The 21,573-nt window shown below is 36.9% G+C and overlaps 1 protein-coding gene across 1 annotated transcript in view; it reads left to right on the top strand.

Moving 5' to 3' along the window:
• myom2b (myomesin 2b) overlaps window positions 1-19,390 on the top strand; it is a 58,150-nt gene extending 38,760 nt beyond the window's left edge. The window contains exons 24-36 of the mRNA XM_079635930.1: window positions 816-952; window positions 2,564-2,708; window positions 2,825-2,887; window positions 6,333-6,400; window positions 6,497-6,610; window positions 7,617-7,704; window positions 7,810-7,848; window positions 9,137-9,242; window positions 10,002-10,165; window positions 11,074-11,110; window positions 11,261-11,283; window positions 11,378-11,433; window positions 17,242-19,390. Of these exons, the coding sequence (XP_079492056.1) occupies window positions 816-952; window positions 2,564-2,708; window positions 2,825-2,887; window positions 6,333-6,400; window positions 6,497-6,610; window positions 7,617-7,704; window positions 7,810-7,848; window positions 9,137-9,242; window positions 10,002-10,165; window positions 11,074-11,110; window positions 11,261-11,283; window positions 11,378-11,433; window positions 17,242-17,679 (1,478 nt within the window). The 3' untranslated portion in view covers window positions 17,680-19,390. The remainder of the gene's footprint in view (window positions 1-815; window positions 953-2,563; window positions 2,709-2,824; window positions 2,888-6,332; window positions 6,401-6,496; window positions 6,611-7,616; window positions 7,705-7,809; window positions 7,849-9,136; window positions 9,243-10,001; window positions 10,166-11,073; window positions 11,111-11,260; window positions 11,284-11,377; window positions 11,434-17,241) is intronic.
• Window positions 19,391-21,573: the final 2,183 nt, after the last annotated feature.

Here is a 21,573-nt window from a genome sequence, read left to right as displayed (position 1 = left end):
TATAAATATTAGCTTTTGCAAAACTAAAACGTTGTGTTTCGGAAATTCCTATAGTGCATATTTGTTTTTCTAGTTATGCTTAGCTCTAACATATTTAATCGTCTAAAATAACTCTGTGAGTGCAAAAATGCATCTATGATTTAGCCCACTGTTTCACATACAAGGCTTAAGCCTATTCCCAGATGCACGTTTGAGCTGTTTTAATTGAAAGCAACTTGCACTGACATATCTTAAAATATGTCACTGCCATTGGTTTGTCTCAATATGCACACCAGTAATGTTTACATTTATAGAAATACATTTATAGAAGCTACTTAAATGTCCTAATTTAACTAAGGCCTAATCATAGTACTGTCTGTGAAACCAGGCCTAGGAGTCCTTATCTAGAAACGCCATAGATGGGAATATTCAGGTATGGGAACCCTGAAGAATTGTAATCTGCCAAATTGCTACGTTGGCAACCATAATGGCTCTATTCTAATGAACTATATTACATGACATATGATTAATAACAGTGTGACTATGTATGTATTGAACTTAAGTGTCTTTTTTAAAATTGCTAATGCTGCTTTATTATAAAACATTTGAGGCTATTACAGTGATTTTATCAAAGTTAAAGGGGTTTTAGATTCACGCTGTGCCTGACAACACCATTTAAGCATGTTAAAATCACTGGAACATGTAGCGTGGCTTATTGCTTAAAATAAACTAGACGGTTTTTATATAGAATCAGCATTCACAGGTCTAAGGTCATGCGTATGAACGGTGACACAACACACGTCATCTTGTCATGCGTCACCTCTTCTGTGTCGCAGTTATTCCTCTGAAGACTGAACTGGCCTATAAGATTCTAGAGAGAGGCCGTATGCGCTTTTGGCTGCAAGCTGAGGGTATCTCTTCTTCTGTGACCTACAAATTCTTTGCCAATAACAAGGAGCTTGTCAACTGTGAGGTAAATAACTGTGACTGTCAAATAGAATGGTACTGACAATTATAGCCTTCATTTCATAAACAGAAATCAGGGAGTTTTATATTAAAAGAATAGTTCACCCCAAAATGACAATTCTGTCATCATTCATTCACCCTCAGGTTCTTCCAAACCCCAAGACTTTCTTTACTCTGTGGAACATAAAATATGTTTAACAACACAGTAAAAGTATCATAAACATATGACTTTTTAACTATTTTTATACAATTTAAGTCATTATTCACTGAAAATATTGCTTGGTATGACACCAATTGGTTAGGGATTAGGCAAAATATCAGTATCAGTAGTTATCTGACTATTTTGTATATATAACAATATATTGTTATTAAAATTATATTTGTTTACATAATATGTAAATGTGTACACACATGCATGTACAGTATATATTTGAGAAATATTTGCATGTCAATACTGTATATATTTATATATAATTTATATTATATCTAAATATAAATATGTTATGCATACATAACATTTTTTTCTTAAATATTGCATGCATGTGTGTGTATTTTTATATACAAAATAAGTATACACACAGTACACACACATATATTATGTAAACAAAAACTTTTCTTTCAGGTGTGATTAATCGCTGCACAGCCCTATAATTAATATATTCTTATTTCTTTTGTTATAGAACTCTCACTTAAAGTTAATCTTTACAAACACTAATAATTTGATAACATCAAGCTGACGTTCCGTTAGTTCTGGCAGGTCACGTTAGTCAAGCTCGCATCACCTGACTCTCAGCCGATCCACGTCTACCTATAGGAATACGACGCCTATCACCGTATACATATATACATATCTCCTTCAGTATTATCAGCAGCTATCGCGTTTGTCAGGAGCGAATTACCCTCCTCCATCCCCAGCTCCTCCTCTCTTTTCCAAGTCAGGATTTGGCATTCTGATTCCCCTTGAATCAGAATAAATTCTCGAATTATGCTGTACTTTAAAATATTCAATGAATGATATCTGCAATACATTCATGTTGGTTCTGATCTGTTTACCCTATCGCTGCTCTCCCTGCTCTTATCCATGCTAGGCTAGGAGTTCTCGCCCAGAACAGAACCATACCGCCAATCCAAACTGTATGCTAATTGTCAATCGTACTTGACGATAGTGGTCCTGACAGAAATTGTTAAATGTAATCTTTAGCAGATCTCAAAATAAATATACATTTGTTTGCACTGTACACTGCTATACATTATAATTGTCATTGCCATTCTCATTGTTTTATTTTGTTTTAGCCAGAAATTGACTATTGGAGCATCCCCAGTTGTTCCCCATTCACTTTCATTGAACTGAAAAGGCCAGCATGGACTTCATGCCATAAATATTTTATTTTGTGTTCTGTAGAAAGTCATACCGGTTTTGTATTTGATGACAGAATTGTCATTCTGAGTGAACGATCCCTTTAAGTTTAGCTCCAACTGATGCTGTGCAAGAAAACATACCCAATCCAAATGAATAGATTCAGCTCCTTTGCAATACTACCATCTGTTATGTTCATTTGCTTGAGCCTCGTAAGAAAAGCCCAGGAGAGAAATGTTTACCTCTCTGGCTTTTTCACAGCAAACTAAAATGAGTCACGACGCAGCTACGGGCCATATTGAGATGGTGATGGATCATTTCACTGAAGACAGCGAGGGCACTTTCACCGTGCAGATCCAAGATGGCAGAGCTAAGGCCCAGTCTTCTCTGGTGCTGATTGGAGATGGTGAGAGCCAGCATCGCTCTAGGGCTTGCAGAAGCTCACATCTCGAGATATTGTGCTCTTCTGTTGAACTCTATTCACTGACCTCTCATAGTTTCTGCTTTATTTTCCTGTTCCAGCCTTCAAGGCAGCGTTGGCTGAGGCGGAATACCAAAGGAGGGAGTACATCCGTGTGAAAGAGGGTACTGCACTCATCGAGTTGATGTAGCTGTTGAATAAACTTCTGATAGAGGGAATTAGACCCTGTGGTTTAGTAATGCTATTACTTTTTGAGGTTTACAAACAAGCTTTGCATCATCGACAAAATGTCTTCTTGGTTCCCTGCTGAAAAAATGGCTTCTATGAATAGTTCACACAGAAATTATAATTATGTTATTATTTACTGACTAGGGGTGTACAGCGGAGCAAATATAAGTATCTGTATCTGTTACAATCTTATTATTTGTATCTGTATTCGGAAAAAAAAATGGAATTGGGCAGGGGAGCAATGAAAGAACGAATTTTCCTATATCTTCACCTGGAGTTTCCATGACACTGCAGAGCGGTGTCTATTAGCTGTTCTTACAACAGGATTTTTTTTCAATTATTGCTGTTAATATAATTGTTGCAAATAAACATACATTTGATTATGAAGTAAATATGCTTATATATGATATATAGAGTTTAGACACATTCACTACATACACTCATTAGTATAGCTATGATATCATGCTACCCCCTGGCTCAACTGTTATCCACAAAGAACGAGGAGTGACTGTGTCTGCCAATTATTTTTGCTGTTATTCGGTAGAATTCATTATTTGTTTTGAAGCCATTATCTGTGCCTTTCCGAATAAGGTATCCGGCTTTGGGCGCATCCCTATTACTGATTCTCATGTTGTTTCAAAACTATCTTGCTTCTGTAGAAGAAGAGATTTTGGTAAACACTTTCTTTGAAGACCATGCTTATAATGCATTATAGCTCTATTTATACTTATTTATAAGTAGCCTAAGTATTACTATTTTATAAATATATTTATAAAGACTAATTAAGACCTACACTGCATTAAAAAAAAAACAGTTGTCACCATTATGTTCAGTTTAGTTTCATGATTTTTTTCATTATGTTTTTATTCTCATCATGTGCTTCTTTGTTCAGTTTTCCCGCTCCTCATTATTAGTTCATTTGTGTCAGCTGTGTTTTATTAATCATCCTTGTTTGTGTTATATGTGCAATATAAGTTGATCTCTCACATTCATTCTCTGTTAATTAATGAATGAAATATATGTTGCTTTAGTGTGTGTTGCCCTGCCTGTGTGTTTATTCGTTGTATCTTCGTTATTAAAACTTGTTGGAACTGAATCTTCATCCTCTTCTGCCTTCCTGGCAACCGCCCATGACAAGTTATAGTTACATTTATATTATTTGTATAATTACAAGTCATGCATTTCCTTTTTTCAATGTGCATGCTCATAATCCATTGTACACTAATTTATAAGTATTAATAAATCAATCATGTGGTTCCATGAATGTATTTATAAAAATGCAGCCTGCATTGCTATAATGTTGTTATATTATAGTTGCAATGACTTTTTAATAATTCAGATTTATTTCTATCAAATAAGTGAATATGTTGTTATTAATAGCTGTGTTGTGAGTGATAATACAGTTACTAATGCATCATTGATGGCTTTAAAGGGGCTATGTGGAGTTTTCAGCGGCATCTAGCGGTGATGTTTAAGATTAACTTTAACTTTATTGTCCCCCATGGGGAAATTCTTTTCCACAGTACTGCACTTGTTTGACACACAGCATACACAATATAATACAAATGAACGTCGAAAGATTGCAACCAATACGTTTACAAGCGAGTGCTCGTGCGCATGCTTTTTTTTTTTTTTATTATTATTATGTGGAGTTTGTGTTGGAGTCTGTGTTGTGCTGGTCATTTCCTAGTATTAGCAGACTCCATGTCATAAAGTTGCAGTGTCGTCGCTGTTGAGTGCAAAGTCAGTAGACGAGGCGAGACGCTCGGGAGCGCGCATGCAGGTCTCAGTCACGTCACTGGATTTCGCGGCAAATCCGACCCGGAGCCTTCACATAGAAATAGGAATACTTGCTTTCAGAGGTATTAGCAAAACCCGCCAAATGGATCATTTTATTGTGAGATTACAACCCCTTCACATACAGGCAATAAAAAATGGATTCATGTTAGTAGAAAAACTCCACATAGCACCTAAATCGCGCACGGCGCAAGTGCAAAAATTATCGGCGCGCCCGGCGCATGGTCTAAAAGGGGTTGTCCCTATTCTCTTAATGAGTAATGGGTGTGTTTTGGGCGTAACTTGCAAAAAAAACAATCAGAGTCTCATCTCCCATTCCCTTTAAAAGCCAGTTGCGCTCGCGCCATGGCGGATTCGCTATTTACATGGCTGAATTTGCAAGCGGAAAGACTGAACACTTCTCCAGAGAGGAAACGGATCTGCTTGTGCGAGAGGTTAAATCGCAAGCAGACCATCTACGGGACAAGCCGGATTCCACCATATCTTTATGTACAAAATACTAAATATATACAAGCATGATAATCTTTTACATTGTAATCCTTTTATTTTTAATATTTGGCATGTCTGTGTGCTGCTGTGCATCCCTGTGTGTGTAATAAGCAGAGTGTACACGCGTTTGTGGACCCGGCTATAGGCACATATTATTAACGTGCTCTTTAAATAAAAAAAAAAACAATATTGCGCCATTGATTTTAGAGCAGGTTTCAGTTGGTCAATGGCGCAGTCTATTTCAGTTTCCTCAAAATCCAACAATGCGCCTGAACACACCTCGTTTTCAGACCAGCAGCCCATGGGTGCACAAATTGGCGCAAATGCAATTGCTATTTAAACAACATGGCGCAGGATGTGAAAATAACTGCATCGGGCTGAAACTAGCAACAAACACTTGCGTCGCGTCTGGCACCACATTGCGCCGGGTGTATGATGCAATTTTTCTAATGCAAATGTTAAGAAATCATGAAGATGTGCTCATCATACATTTTGTAATTGTTTATTTGTAAATGTAATATATGAACAATAATTCCTGTAATAAAATAATTAAAAGAAAAACAAATCATTAACACAAATAGTTCCATTTAAAAAAAATATTTTTTTAAGTTGCATACTAGAAAAACACTTTTACAATATTTTTTAAAGTATAATTCCAAACTGCTATAAGCAATACAATGTATATGGCTGAGGAGATATAGATTTTAACAAATCAAAACTGTTCATATAATGCTGTATACTGTAGGTCTAAATGAGTCTTTATAAATATATTTATACAATAGTAATACTTATTATACTTATGTGGGCTGTAATTCATTATAAGCACATACTTCATAGAAAATGTTACCGACATTTTTTTTAAATAATATTCCAGTCACTCTTTTCCCCTTAGTTATGTTGTAGATTCTACTCAAAGTAGATTTTGACAATATGTAGCTTTACGCATCCCAAATGTTGGCATCTTGGCCAGGCCGTAAGACAAGCTAAACCACCTTAGGCTGATTTAAGTTTTTTGTTTCTTTAAGTAGGCATTATGTGTGATTCTTCAAGTTTCCCATGATTTCAAAATGTTTGTTTACCAATTTTATTTTCCAGGCCCTCACTTTATGGAGTTCCTCTCCGTTCAATATGGAGATAACGCCTCTGTCTCTCTTGTTTGCAAGGCGAGTTGAATGGGAAGGATTTAGCCCAAGCAAATTGAACGTCTTGGACTGTCTGATGATATATTGTTGTTTTCTTGCATGTCTGACTACTTTCAGGTGGCAAATTTGAAGAAGGAGTCTGCGTTTCACTGGTATAAAGACAGTGTGGAGGTGATTCCTGAGGTGCCTGCTGACTTGAACTCAGGAGTCTGCAAGTTCACCATAACTCATGTGAGCACGTCACTTCATAAACACGAGTTAGAACTGGTTTAGCCCAAAGGTTTTTAACTGGAAATCAAGCGGTTGTCCGACATAGTTCAAAAATAGCTTATTGTACATTGAAATATATATTAAAAAAATTGTTAACCCAAATAATATATTCCATGTTATTTAACATTTCTACATAAACAATAGTAGAAAAATGATCTAAAAGCATAACACATAGAACAAACACACATGCACAGCTTGAAGATTTTTCTACTTCTCTCTATAATATGCATGGTATCTTAATATTGCAATGCTATATGTGTATATGGCTAATTATTGTGATATATTATTAGCATTTACCATCATTTTTTCCATGCTGGCCTCAGAACAAAGGGACTAGTGACCCATTTTTGGGTCGTGACCACTAGTTTAGTCAGTGACACGCCGCATTTGTGTTTGTGTTTTCTGTAATCAAAGTTTAAAATATATCAGAAGTGTATTGAAGCATACTCAATGTTAAGTACCATAGCTAAGGTTATTTCAGTAAACAGACAAATAATCCCTGCTGGACTGTTAAGGGTAATTGTTCTAGGGTTTTTTTCAGTCAATATTCTTCCCATTTACAAAAAAAGCTTGTGCAACCTCGATAAATACTGCAAAGCTTGATGCATGACAAAATTATACTGTATTTGCTATAATCGCTCCTGACATCTTATGAAAAATAACATAAGAACATTTCACATGAGAAATAACCTTAAGAGCTTTTGACTCCCAAAGGATTGAAACCAGAGATGTGAATCAATTGAGTGCTGTAGTAATTTTATGTAATGCTGGTTATTCTTTGATATTTTTTTGTCAAATGTATTTTCGCAAAACTATTTGAAATAGCTATAAATTACTCCCAAGACAATGTAGCACAGAAACTGTTCTGCCGGTAATGCTCTAAAAAAAGCATCACTCAGATGGCCTGTTTTTGTGAGGTGCTGACTTTTTTTTTATTCCATTTTTTTTTTTCATCCTGATATTCTAGTTCTCCAAGAAGGATGTGGGACTATATAAAGCAACCATCACCGATGACAGAGGCCAAGATGTGTCACAGATTGATGTTTCTGGCAAAGGTATAGGTCTCTCAGGATTGTCTTATCAAATATAGAAAAATGTAAATGTGCGCTGGAAAATGTTCCATAAAATGTATTAAAGATGTCTTTTTTTGTCACCCACAGCTTTTGATGACATCATAAATGAGCTCAGTCGCATCTCTGGTGTGTATGAAATGTATCATTGTCCTCGTCATTTGGCTCTCAAAAGCCAGTATGTCTTTCCATGTGTTAACCCCAACTGATTTTAAATCAGTCTTCTTTCACCCCTCTCTCATCTTCTCTGTCAATGGAGTCTAACATTTAAATGGGCTAGAACTTCAATTATGAACTTTTTATGTTCCCCCATAGTTCATTTTTAGTGCTGCTGTAGCAGTCAGGGTCTTGGTGAGGAATTATGTGACTATAATCCTAGACTGTAACTCGGATACTCTTACTCTAAAAAGTATACCATGTTGATCTGCTGTTTAGGTGAATGAAAAAAAATATATAGGTGATTTTTTTTAAACATAATTAACCATATTAGTAAAGCCATCAAAATAAATTCACACATACAGTACCTACAGTATATACAAATATAATTATATATACTACAGTATATACTGTATTTCAATTATACAAAACTAATATTAAGCTATTAATTCACAAAGTTTTTAAAATCTTAAGACATTTTGGTTGCACTTTCTTTTTACAGTATGTACAGTGTACTTACCTAAGAAAGTACTGGGTAATACAAGTACTGTACATGGGTTAAGATTAGGTTTGGGGTTGGTTCAGGGTTATTACCTAGTTATTACCCAGTTATTGTGATTACTATAATAAGTACATAGTATGTACATGGGGAACAGGACTGTAAATTAAAGAACTGCAAAAACTTTTGACTGCTAAAATACATAAAATAATTGAAACATAATATATATCATTTTTTCCGAACCCCGTAAGGTACTGTCTATCCATCCAGGGTGTTTTCCAAGCGGTTTGGAGAATGGATGGATATTATTTTTTTTAATTATAGTAATGAGAATTTGGGAGGAAAATTTGCAAAATCGACATGGACATAATGCCACAATGCAAAATATATATTTATATATACTTTTTACTGATTTTGAGGTGAAATATGTCCACGTTCTTGACATATTCTGCATATTTTCACATACATTATTTTATATATAATCAATGTGAACCACAGCGGTTGACCAACTTGATGCATTTCTATCCCCTGAGCTCAGTTTCTATTCTCAATCTTTATGATGAAATTACTTACCAACACTTTTTTTACTGCAATTGTGAGTAGAACAGTTGTTAATTTTAGTTGCACTTGCAAATCTATGTATAAATAACAATAGAAGCTCCGCTCAAACACGTGGTGGATATCAGCAATGCAGCTTTTTGTCCAACCAGCCACTGTTGGTGAATTTTAAGATCTCTTTCCTTCTTTTTTTGATCTGGACAGGATCCAGTGCCTCAGAGTTGTCGATTCAGTGCACTGCGGAAGGCATTATGCTTGAGTGCCATATGAAATATTACACCGAGGAGATGAAGATCCATTGGAAACAAAAGTATGCACATTTTCCACTCTCACTTGAAAAGATTTCCTAGAATAAAAAACGATACACAAATAGCCCAGAAAATGAAATGCACATGCCTCTTCATGTCCCCAGGCGTGACAACAACTCTACATGTAAACATGATCTTCACATTTTGGTCTATAATTTTGTGTTGTTTTAGTGTGAGGTGTACAAAAAAAAAAAAAGATTATTGAACTACAGGAAATGACTGGAATAAAGAGTCTGTTCCACGCTCTGTTGTCGACACAAAACAAATCATTCTGATTGCAGTTGCCTAATGCTCTGCCCTGGAGGTGATTCAGAAGCATGTGGAATACTAACGTAGAGAGAAAAGCCTCTTCCTGCTCGCATGGGTTCTCAAATCCCTGTATTAGCATTTTGAAGTGGCTATTCTGGGTCTTTCCTCCCCGTGTTGCACGTTTTGAATCTTACGCAAGGCAGGTATTAATGCAGGGGTGATTTCACATTCCAACACAAAAAAAGCACCCGCCGTGTCTAATTTTACTCTAGGGACATGCTAATTTGATGCTCCACTTTAAAAAAAAGGCACATCTAACATTTAATCTATGGAAAAATGAGCAAACAATTGAGTTTAAAAAGGGATTACACAAGCCTTCGTTGAAATATTTTAAAAGCATTGATGTGCATGCGCTGCGCTTGCACATGGTCGTATTGGTTTTGTAATTATCTCATTGATGAACAGATATTTATCAGGTCTATGTGCATTAATTTGCTCTTTTGTGCTTCAAGGGAATCTAAAATCACTGCATCAGAAAGAATGCGAATTGGTGGCATCCCAGCAATGGCAACTTTGGAGATAGTCGAACCTACTGATAAGGATAAAGGAATGTTTATTATTGAGATTGTGGATGCTGAGAAGACGCACACTCGTACCCTGGACCTCTCTGGACAGCGTGAGTTGTTTGGATGTGTCATTCTTTAATACTGCTTTCTGATCATTTTGTTAAGGCATTTAATAATAGTTGACATAAAAAACCTTCTGGACATAAAACTTCCTCCTTGTTTAATCCTAATGGCTTCAGAGCGGGTCATAAATAGTCACGGAAAACTAAATTATGCCTGTTTTAGCATAAAACAACCTTGACTAAATATTATAAGTGGACCTCAGGGGGAAAAAAAATTATTCAAAATGTATGATGCCTTTAAAGGAGAGTATTGTGGAAAAGAACCCTATTATATTTGAACTTAATTATCAAGTGAAAGACTTTAAGAACAGCTCAAATAGTTTTTAAATCACCTCTAATGAAAAACGCCACATCAATACTGAAGACTCGTGTTTTGAAAGTGATTTTGTCTATTTTCAAAGGCTTTTTCACTCCAACATCCTACACCACATTTGTTATAACCAAAATGGTCACCTGGAACGTGTGTTCTGGCATTGATCCTGTGTAGATGTGTTTAATTGGAAGTAAAGGCCAGTATTACAGCTGCACACACAGGGAATGTATTTAGGGAAATCCAGGGATGAAAAAATGCCATCATAGTATCAAAGGTGCAGGTACTGGCAGTGGTTTCAGTTAGTCAATAGACTGTGTGATGACAAACATAATCAAGGGCTGGTGTCTGACAGGTCATGCAATTTGCTGAATGGTGACAGTAATGAGTAGGGGAAGAAGAGCTATTTCCAGCGAAGCAGGAAAACAATGCTATTAAAATAATGAGAGCTGATTTTCTTTTTATGCCGTGCCTCCGGGACAAGACGCGGCGAGTAGAGACACATTGCAGTTTTCCTTTAAAAAAAATGTATTCATGTTTTATATGCTCTTAACTTTTAATCTTTTTTCCTGTTTTCTGGTTTTAGTCTACGACAACGCCTACGCAGAATTCCAGAGACTCAAGTAAGATAACCATTGCATCAGGCCACCACATGGCTTTCCACGTCCTAAATGTTTAGAGATGCAAAGCATGCGAGCTGTACGTTAGTGTTTGGATAAAATATTATGGTCTGCTAATGAACCCAACAATGCTATTCTTCTTTTGCCCTTCAGAGCGGAAGCATATGCTGAAAAGAGTGAGTATACTCAATCTCTCCCAACACTCTCGGGGGTCCTGCTTTGATATGTAATTATATTCCTAAAATTAACTTTGCAATGTTTTCTTCTCAGATCGTGGCAAAGTGGTTGGTGGTCTTCCTGATGTTGTGACTATCATGGAAAAGAAGGTTTGTTCAAGCTTGTTGTGTGTGAGCCATAACAATATGAAAAATGGATCAATGCATAAAGAAATTGGAATGTGATCTGACTTTCCCTTTGAGGAAAATCATGTCAAAAACACCACAAAATGCGCGCGCACACACACACACACAAGTACACACACACGCGCGCACACACACACACACACACACACACACACATTTTGTCGTATGAATATATGAGCATGCAATATATCAAAAGAAAGAAAGGAAACTAGCTTCATGCATAATTTTTTTATCAACACGTGAATGTGGATACGTTTCCTAAAAAGAAAAGCAATGACCGCTAAATGATCCCAACTACTGAATCCCAACTACTCCCCACACCCCATAGCGTCAACTCCATGAGGCAGCTCCTCGCTCCCATTCTCAGGGAAAAAACCTGAGACATTTTACTGAATATTTGATGGTCTTTACTAAAAATGTGAAGGTCTTTACCCAAAGACTTGGGCCCCAGAGTCAAGTCAAATCACCTATATTTATAAAGTGCTTTATACAATACAGATTGTTTCAAAGCAGCTTTACAGTGATAACAGAAAAATTATTCAATGATGCAAACATTTCATTTTGGCTGTACAGCAGCTTTAAAGGAAAATTGTGTCATTGCTCAACTGAAGTCAGTTCAGTGTTGATTCAGTTCCATTGTAAAAGATCATAATTTGTTAAATTAGTTAATTTCATCTATAAAGTGACTCACACCGTAGACTTAAGATGCCTTACTGTAATACATAAATTATTCTGCCTGGAAAGGTAGTCCCACCTCAAAATAATTATTTAGACAACTTTATAGCTCAGATAATAAAAGGTTGTTACAGATTAACTAATATAAATGCTTTATCAAAATAAGATAATACTTTTCAGTTTGAACCCTCTGAGTTCAGCAAGTCAGATTGTGAACCCGTCTGTTGTTCTTTAACGGCAGGCAGGGTGATTTGTGGAGCAGCATTTCAAAAATAACATTTATTTTGTAAGAACTTGTGGCAAAAGTGCATCTACATGTGTACAAATGTAAAACAAGTTGTAAATCACAATCGTACAATCATAATATGAATTACATAGCTGAAGCTAGCACTATGAATCTGGTCCACCTAAATTTATGGTTAGGATCCACTACTATGTCCATCATAAGTATCTTTACTGTAACTGTCTCCCAAGTGTAGGAATTTTACTGTACACACGATTTGTGTTTGCTGTTATAAACTGAGCAATGAGTCAACATTTCTTTCTGTGATAATCTACATTATGCCTTAAGTGTTGTCAATAGACCTAAACTTGTATTGCAACTGGAGCATTCCTTTCAGTCGCCCATGGAGGGCTGTAGCCAACGCATTAGTGATCTGTGTTGCCGCAGGCAGTCGTGCCGGTGAGTGCCGTTCTGCGGCTCTTCTCTTCAACCCTGGGAGTGCGCGTTGGAGGGCGTCATACTCCTCCGCTCCCTAAGATCCATGTCCATTGTCTTCTGCCTCATAATCCGTTGCTTGCTAGCAGCATGAATTCAGCTTGGGGAATATGGTGTATTCTGACTGTGAAAGGATATTGGTGGGATTATGATTCGCCTGAATAGTTGATGCCGGAAATGCCCGGCATCCTTTTTTCTTTCAGATCAAATAGACATAGCAGGTCAGTGGCTCTCAGATCCATTAAAGGAAAGATGAGGTGAACTTATGTGGGAAAGGAGACCTTTCACCTGCTGAGGTCATGTACACTGGTTTTTCAGTGAGAGCTCCCCACAGGGCTTTGGCCGTACTGTATATTTTAGTTTTTATTGAGCCGTTTTGTTGATGCCCATGACTGTGAAATATGTCATATAAACTGGAAAAAATGCGACATTAATCTGAAAACAAAGTTAGATTCATGTGCGCTCATTAAAAAGTGGAAAAATTATACCTATATGGGTACAAAGGCTTATCACTACCATCTTTGTAGAGGCTAGAAACTTCCTTCACAAATATATCTCTCACCATACATGTTTCATTGAATTAAAGGGCACCTATTATGACATTTAAAATGTTCCTAATGTTGTTTAGGGAGTCCCCAACAACAGTTTTACGTGCATGCAATGTCAAAAAACACTTTTGTTTTCGTATAATATGCATTTATTTCGTTCAACAACTAATTTTTCCAAACCCCTCCTTTGCGCGACGCTAATCTGCGATTGGTCAGATGACCCAGCAGTTTACAGAGAAAATACTTATTGTTTAACACGGAGTACAATGATGCTTTTATCAATTAAATCGTGTTAAAATAATGATTATAGTCCACTGCTTTGTAGTTTGTAGTAAAAAACAAAAAATAAGATAAAGAATTTAATGTTATGTTAGCGAGCATAGCCCAGAGTTCATATTGTAAAAGCACAATCAGTCTTTGTTTGCATTAGCCCGATGCATAAACATAACGTTTTTACAAAAAAAAATGCAGTTACGTTAATACTAGTTATTATTCTATTCTTTAAGACAACTCCGAAAACAACGACAAACACTTCACATATCTCAATACAATTGTCATTGAAGACCTAGACGCTAAACGGTGCTTACACAACAAACAAAATAATTATTAAGCATGCTACATAAAACATAAAAGCAACAATTATTAATAACACTTACAGGTTGTGATACGGAGGAGGAAGCTGATGCGAATACACTTAGAAATGAACCTTCCTTCAATATCAGCCGGCTCGCGAATCCAAGTTTGATTGCATTTAAAAAGCAATCGTCCTCAAAATGGCGCGAACAAAGCACAAGGCTCGGACTATACTTCTGTGGTATAGTTATATGAATTGTAGCCACTTAGTCTTCAAATGCTCCTCCTTGGGCAGATGAAAAAATTTGGCTTTTGAGTCGCACTTCAGAACACAGCGTCTCGTCGCCATGATATTTTCCCTGGCCTTGGAGCGCAATAAGTGGGCGTATCGTATTCAAATAACTTGACAAGTTGACGTCATCTAGTCAGAGAAAAAGCTTCGGTCTTCTAACAATTCATAAAAATGACTCCGAGTCGACTCTTACTTTTGAAAGACAATAACTTTATACACGGTGCACTTTCATATTTCAAACTTTGCAGGATGTTTTTGTTCACTTAGATCTATGTTACACACTACATGAAAGGTAAATTTCAAAATTCCATAATAGGTGCCCTTTAATAACAATTAAAAACAAAAGGTTTCAGAAAAATTATATGGCCACTTTATTAATGATAATCTTCCTATATTCAAGTCAAGTCAAGTCAAGTCAAGTCACCTTTATTTATATAGCGCTTTTTACAATACAGATTGTATCAAAGCAGCTTCACAGTGATAACATGAAAATAATACAAAAAACAATTTCATCATCGTCCACCTTTAAGGCAGATCTATAATATTGTTGAATATTAAATGTCCCCAACTAAGCAAGCCAGAAGGTAAGGCAACAGCGGCAAGGAACCAAAACTCCATCAGGTGACAGAATGGAGAAAAAAACCTTGGGAGAACCCAGGCTCAGTCGGGGGCCAGTTCTCCTCTGGCCAACGAGCGAACAGTGTATGATTATGATTCAGGAGCATTACAGGTCAGAAGTTCAGAATGAATCAGAGTATTTGTCCAGTTCCGGTTGGGTGAAGTCGGAGTGGAGAGGAGGAGAGACCGGTTGACACTTCAGGTCAGCAGCGTCGTCGTGTCCTGGCGCTGGTCCTTCATCAGATCTGGATACGGCCTGGTTCCGGTGGACAGCGGTAAACCTCAGGATAGACAGAGAGACTAATATTAGCGTAGACGCCATCCTTCTTATGATGTACCAAGTACATCAGGATTTACGGGAAGTGTTCCCGGTCCCGGCTGTTCTAAACTATGCAGCCTAACAATGAATTATAGAAGTCTATAATGTGTTATGTGTATGCTAGGCCGAAGAGATGTGTTTTTAGTCTAGATTTGAACTGACAGAGTGTGTCTGCTTCCCGGACAATGTTAGGAAGACTGTTCCAAAGTTTTGGTGCTAAATAGGAAAAGGATCTACCGCCAGCAGTCGATTTTGATATTCTAGGTATTATTAACTGGCCGGAATTTTGAGATCGCAGTAGACGTGAAGGACTATAATGCGTTAAGAGCTCGCTCAAGTACTGCGGAGCTAAACCATTTAGTGCTTTGTAAGTGATCAGCAATATTTTAAAATTGATACGATGTTTAATAGGCAGCCAATGCAGTGTTGACAGAACGGGGCTAATATGGTCATACTTCCTGGTTCTGGTAAGAACTCGAGCTGCTGCGTTTTGGACCAGCTGTAGTTTGTTTATTAAGCGTGAAGGGTAGAGCATTACAATAATCTAGCCTTGAGGTCATAAACACATGAACTAATTGTTCTGCATTATTCATTGAGAGCATATGACGTAATTTAGATATATTTTTAAGATGGAAGAAAGCGGTTTTACAGATACTAGACACATGACTTTCAAATGAAAGATTGGTATCAAAGAGCACACCCAGGTTCCTAACCGACGACGAAGACTTAACAGAGCAGCCATCAAGTGTAAGACAGTACTCTAGGTTATTACGTGTGGAAGTTTTTTGTCCAATAATTAGAATCTGAATCTAGAATCTAGAATTAGAATCAATTTTTTTCTGAATTTAGTAGTAGGAAATTACTAGTCATCCATTTTTTTATATCAGCTATGCATTCCGTTAATTTTGTGAATTGGTAGGTTTCGTTAGGTTTTGAAGAAATATACAGCTGAGTATCATCGGCATAACAGTGAAAGCTAATTCCATGTTTCCTAATGATATCTCCTAATGGTAGCATATACAGAGTGAACAGAAGCGGTCCTAGTACTGAGCCTTGTGGTACGCCATACTGAACTTGTGATTGATAAGACATCTCTTCATTTACTGCTACAAACTGATAACGGTCAGATAAGTATGATTTAAACCATGCTAGTGCAATTCCACTAATGCCAACATAATGTTCGAGTCTATTTAAAAGGATGTTGTGGTCAATGGTGTCAAATGCAGCACTAAGATCAAGTAATACTAATAGAGAGATACAACCACGATCGGATGATAAGAGCAAATCATTTGTGACTCTAACGAGAGCTGTCTCGGTACTATGGTACGGTCTAAATCCGGACTGAAAATCCTCGCAGATATCATTTCTTTCAAGAAAAGAACACAGTTGTGAGGATACTGCTTTTTCTAATATCTTTGACAGAAATGGCAGATCATGTGAATTAATACCATTAAAGGGATACATTAGTTAGCATCTCACCATCAGAATATCGTACTATCATTTGGAATTATGTTCATCTGCTTAAAGTCCACATGAAATCAAAATTGACCATATTTTCTTTGTTTGCCTAAATTGATTGTTTTGTGGTGAACAATTCATCCATGCAAGTCAATCCACACAAAAAAAATTTTTTGGCTTCGTAATCTTTAATCCAAATCTGAAAATGCCCCTCCCCTCTGCATTGGAGGACCTTCCCTGATGACGTACTGTAGGTTTGACGGTTTTGGTGTCCTTAACATCTGTAACCACGCCCCTCCAACTGACAGTAGACAGGCTGAATGAAACACCTACTTTTCTAGATCCAATCAGGTGCTAGTTGGAAAAAAAAGCCATTCCGCTTCTCTCGGAAATACGTCACAACACTGAGATAAAGTCAGTTGCAACTTTCGGTTCACGCGGACTTTAATGCAGTCATGATGTTTCTCATATTTATGCCGTTAATGTGATAATGACAACATACTTCCTCTGAGAATGTTTCGGATTAAATATGCGTTTATCAAATCTTTCGTTTGGTTTTAATTTTTTTCAGACTCTGAGTCTGACCTGCACAGTCTGCGGTGACCCCAAACCTATGGTCAGCTGGTCTAAGAACGATCAAGAAGTAGAACCCAGCGATCAGTACGTCATTGCCATGGACTCGGGCAAGTTCGCCAGCCTCACTATCAAAGGCGTGTCCCTGGAGGACTCCGGCAAGTACACCATGACGGTGCAAAACAAGTACGGCGGCGAGTCGGTGGACATCGTTGTCAGCGTGTACAAACACGGCGACAAGATTCCAGAAATCAAACCCACACCCACGCCCAAGAGGATCATGCCTCCCACAGGTCCGATTGTACTTCCCACCTCCAAGGCTGCCACCCCTGCCCCTGCCCCTGCTGCGGCCAAGTCTCCAGCTCCTCCCCAAAACGCCAAATCCCCCACTCCGCCCCGCGGCATGAAGTCTCCCACTCCCACCAGGAAGAAGTAAAGGCCTAGCTCTTTCCTCTCATTTGCCCCAACAGCACAAAGACGACTAGATTTACATTTCCACTAAGAAATATCAGTGTTTGCAAGGCAGCAAAATAAGTTTGAGTTTAGGTTTTGGTTTGATGTAAACAAAATGCCGCCATCATGACACTCAGCACACATCTTGATTTCTTTCAGCTGTACACAGAAATTTACATAGTTGATTATATGGGTATGAATCAGTAAAGGTGATGCCATTTTTCTGATGCTAATTTTTTTTCTGTCGGCATAATATGCACAGACATGTATAATAAATAATTCATAGTTTTATTGCCATAAAAAGTGTAAAAGAAATTAGCTGCATCGCATACTGTCTGTAGATACTACATTTGGTTTGAAACTTACTTGGCCATGACCATGAATAAGGGTAATCGTTTGAATAAGGGTATTATGAATGAAATTCGGAAGTAACGTTTGACTCTTTGTTGCTGTTTGTTTGAGCATCCTGATACAACAACTTAGGCACAACCAATGGTGTGAGTTAAGGGGATGGGGGTATCTGTTTGTCTTACCAATGGTGTGAGTTAAGGGGATGGGGGTATCTGTTTGTCTTACCAATGACACAGAATTTACACACTCTTTAAATACAGCAAGGAAGACAAAACCAATTGAAATTCAGTATGCAAATAAGACTTTGTCAGAAATCGGCTGAAAATTATCTACAAAACATCTGTACGATAAGCGGTTTGGGCTGAACGAATTGCAAAAGTTTCAATCTTAGGTTTTGAGGTTTAGAAAAAGCCCTCAGGGATACACCGATATTAAAATTCTGGCTCATACCAATAAGTTGTTCACTAATTGATGTTATAGCTGATAGTAAAATTATATTTTGTGTTAAAAATTAATAAATAAACACTGAAGTAAAGTGAATTTAGGCATCATATTGTAAATGAAAGTATAAAAGACTAAAATGTTAGTGTTATTAAAAAATAACTTCAAGTAAGCGTTAGAAGATGGCAACATTTACATAAAAAATAGATGAAAATGAACATGCACGATTAGGGGTGCATTCAGGTTGACTTTTTTCCGATGGCTCTCTCTTCAGTGGCTTTTTGACATTGAGATGACTGGGGAAAATATGTCCCAATCAACCTGAATTCAGCCCTACAGTACAATATTGATCAAGAAAATCTAAACAAATCTGTCATAACAACAGATATATTGTGCATCCCTTCAACATTAGGCTGCCTTGCAAACAGTAATTTAACTATAGTGCACAAATAATAAAAGTACAATAGAAAAGTAGTATCTTCCTCCCAAAATGCATCGTCATGTCGTAAAACGAGCAAGCATTATGAAAAGAAAGAGAGTAGGAAGTTTGTGTGAAGGAGGGTTGGGCGAGTTATATTTAGTGCCACGAGAAAATGTGCGAAACAGTTTGTCATCTGGGTTGCCTAAGCTGAGTGGGCCCCTAATGATTTTGGCTCCCTTTTGCTTGGGGGAAAAGCTTTGATGTTAGTTTATTAAATCTCTGTTTAAAAGCTGTTCTTTTAGTTAGCAACTGAAATCCAGAGGCTTTTTTTGCTTTCTCGAGTGGATGGATGGCCTAAGAGTGCAAGGACCTCCACTTAGCCCCCAGCGGCTGCCATGAGCCCATCAGCGCTCCTCTCAACCTCATCTCACATCCTTGCCTTTTTCTCCTGGTATTGTGTTAATAAAAGAGTTGGAAATCACTACCAGTGTCGTATCTGCCTTGTACACAAACACACACACACACACACACACTTATTGTAAAATATGAATGCGATTAGAAAAGCTACCGGCCCATCTGAAACGCATCAGCACTTTTCTTCGGTTCTTGGGCCAGTTGTACTTCACAAATCATTTCATGTATATGGAACACCTAGCTTGAGGTGTTTTGCTGCCAAGAATGCACTGCTATACTTCCTTATTCACAATGCATGACTTGGCGATTTGTATTGCCTGGCAAATCTCCAATCAGAACCACTTTTTCTTCTTTTGAAATAAATGCATTTAGTTTACAGTGGCCACAAAGTATTTCGACACTTAAACCACTCTTTGTTGCATTAAATAACACTATACCAAGCCAAAGAAAAATAGCAAACAAATGCATATTTTCTCTTGAGTTTTCGGTTACTTTTTTTACAATTGTGCCAGTGGTTTTTAGAGGATGTACTGTATGAAGTCAGTTCTCCTCACGCTCACACCTGTATACTGTACTGTAGTTCACTAAGTTATGAACATGATCCACCGTTTCACATCCACAAGGTACCTTTTGTCTTAATTTTGAACAGAATATATATTGTTTTACTGGGTGTGTGTGTGTGTGTTTGTGTGTGGTCTTTTTGGTATCTTGTTTGATTGTGTTATTGAATGTTAAGACACAGATACATTTTTAAGTGTGCCTTAACTGTCCAAATTCTCTTTGGTGCCACTGCATCTATGTTCCTGGTGCTTCTTTTCAGAATTTGTCTCCTCCTATAATATTTAAATAATGAGATCATAATTTTAATAATTTAAACAAGCAGTGACACTGTTTCAATTTTTTTTTTCTGATTGAATTACTTCAGTAATCAGTTTACTTCAATAGGAATTTGATTGGAATAATTAAAATGTAGGAAATTTAACTTGTTTTGATTTCAAATGTGACTTTAATTAAAATATGAAAATTTAATCAGTGGAATTATTTGCTTTGAACTCATATTTCTATGGCAACTCACAATCTCAGCTAATCCTTTCCCAGACACAAGACGCATCAGTTCATCATTTTATGCAACAGAAATCATTGACAATATCACACGCAGTTGGAAATGTCATTCCTGCATGATAGATCATCTGCGGTGAATTCTAATGGAGTCGTAGTTGCTGACCAGTGCTGGCATGGCAGGCTGACCACCAAGTACAAATCTTTAAGACTGAACACCACATGGTGGCACTGGTGTCCCATTACGAAACCCCAGCAAGCTGCTGTCACCCCAATGAAAGGGAAAAAAAGACACAATACCAGATTACGGGGCTCAGTTTTACACTTTGAGTTCTATCAAGAAGGCAAACCACAAAACTATGTAATGTTCACTGGGCCTGATGAATCAGTATGGGGAACATCAAACACTAAGTCATATATGATAAGACTGGACAATACACCCGAGGAATTCTAATTTCAAAAAATATATATTACTCTAAATTCAAAATGTCTAAGCTACTGTAAGAACTAAAAACCAGCAAATGTCAAGTCAAAAATAGTATGCCATTTTTTCACACAGAATGATATTTAGTAATTTCCATTTATATGCACCTATATGAGAATGCAATAGTAATAAAAAGGCAATAATTCACTATGTATATTTTTATTGCAACATCGTATACATGAAAAATACCACATTGGGACTTTCTGTGAACATTATGTAATTTAATACGAGTTTTGAACAGACTAATTGAAATTGAAAGCACTGGTTTAACCTTGACAAATTTACCAACTTAACACAATATTTCATTCTAGGTTTAAAAGTTACTATATAGCGCTTACACTGAGTATGCAAACGCTTACAAATCCATCGAAATCCACTGATTGCAAACGCTTGCAAATCCATTCTTTGTCGCTACATTACACAGAAGATGAGAAACTTCATCAGTTGTGTATCTTTAGCAATATGGTTACACTTTAGATTAGATTAACTACAACTTTTGCCTCAATAAACTCCAAATTACTGCTTATTAGTAAGGTAGTTGTTACATTTACGTATTTGGTAGGATTAATATGTGCTTTGTACTAATAGACAGCCAATATCCTAGTAATTTGCATGCTATTTAGCAACTAGTTAGTGAGAATTCTAAACTAAAGTGTTACCAACAATATAATAAGAATCTCTCTTAAATTTGTCTCTAATAATAATAA

This window comes from Phoxinus phoxinus, assembly GCF_949152265.1.
Source record: "Phoxinus phoxinus genome assembly, chromosome: 14".
In the NCBI taxonomy this organism is placed as follows: domain Eukaryota; kingdom Metazoa; phylum Chordata; class Actinopteri; order Cypriniformes; family Leuciscidae; genus Phoxinus; species Phoxinus phoxinus.
The sequence above is the reverse complement of the archived record's forward strand: the minus strand, read 5'-3'. Positions and strand labels throughout refer to the sequence as shown.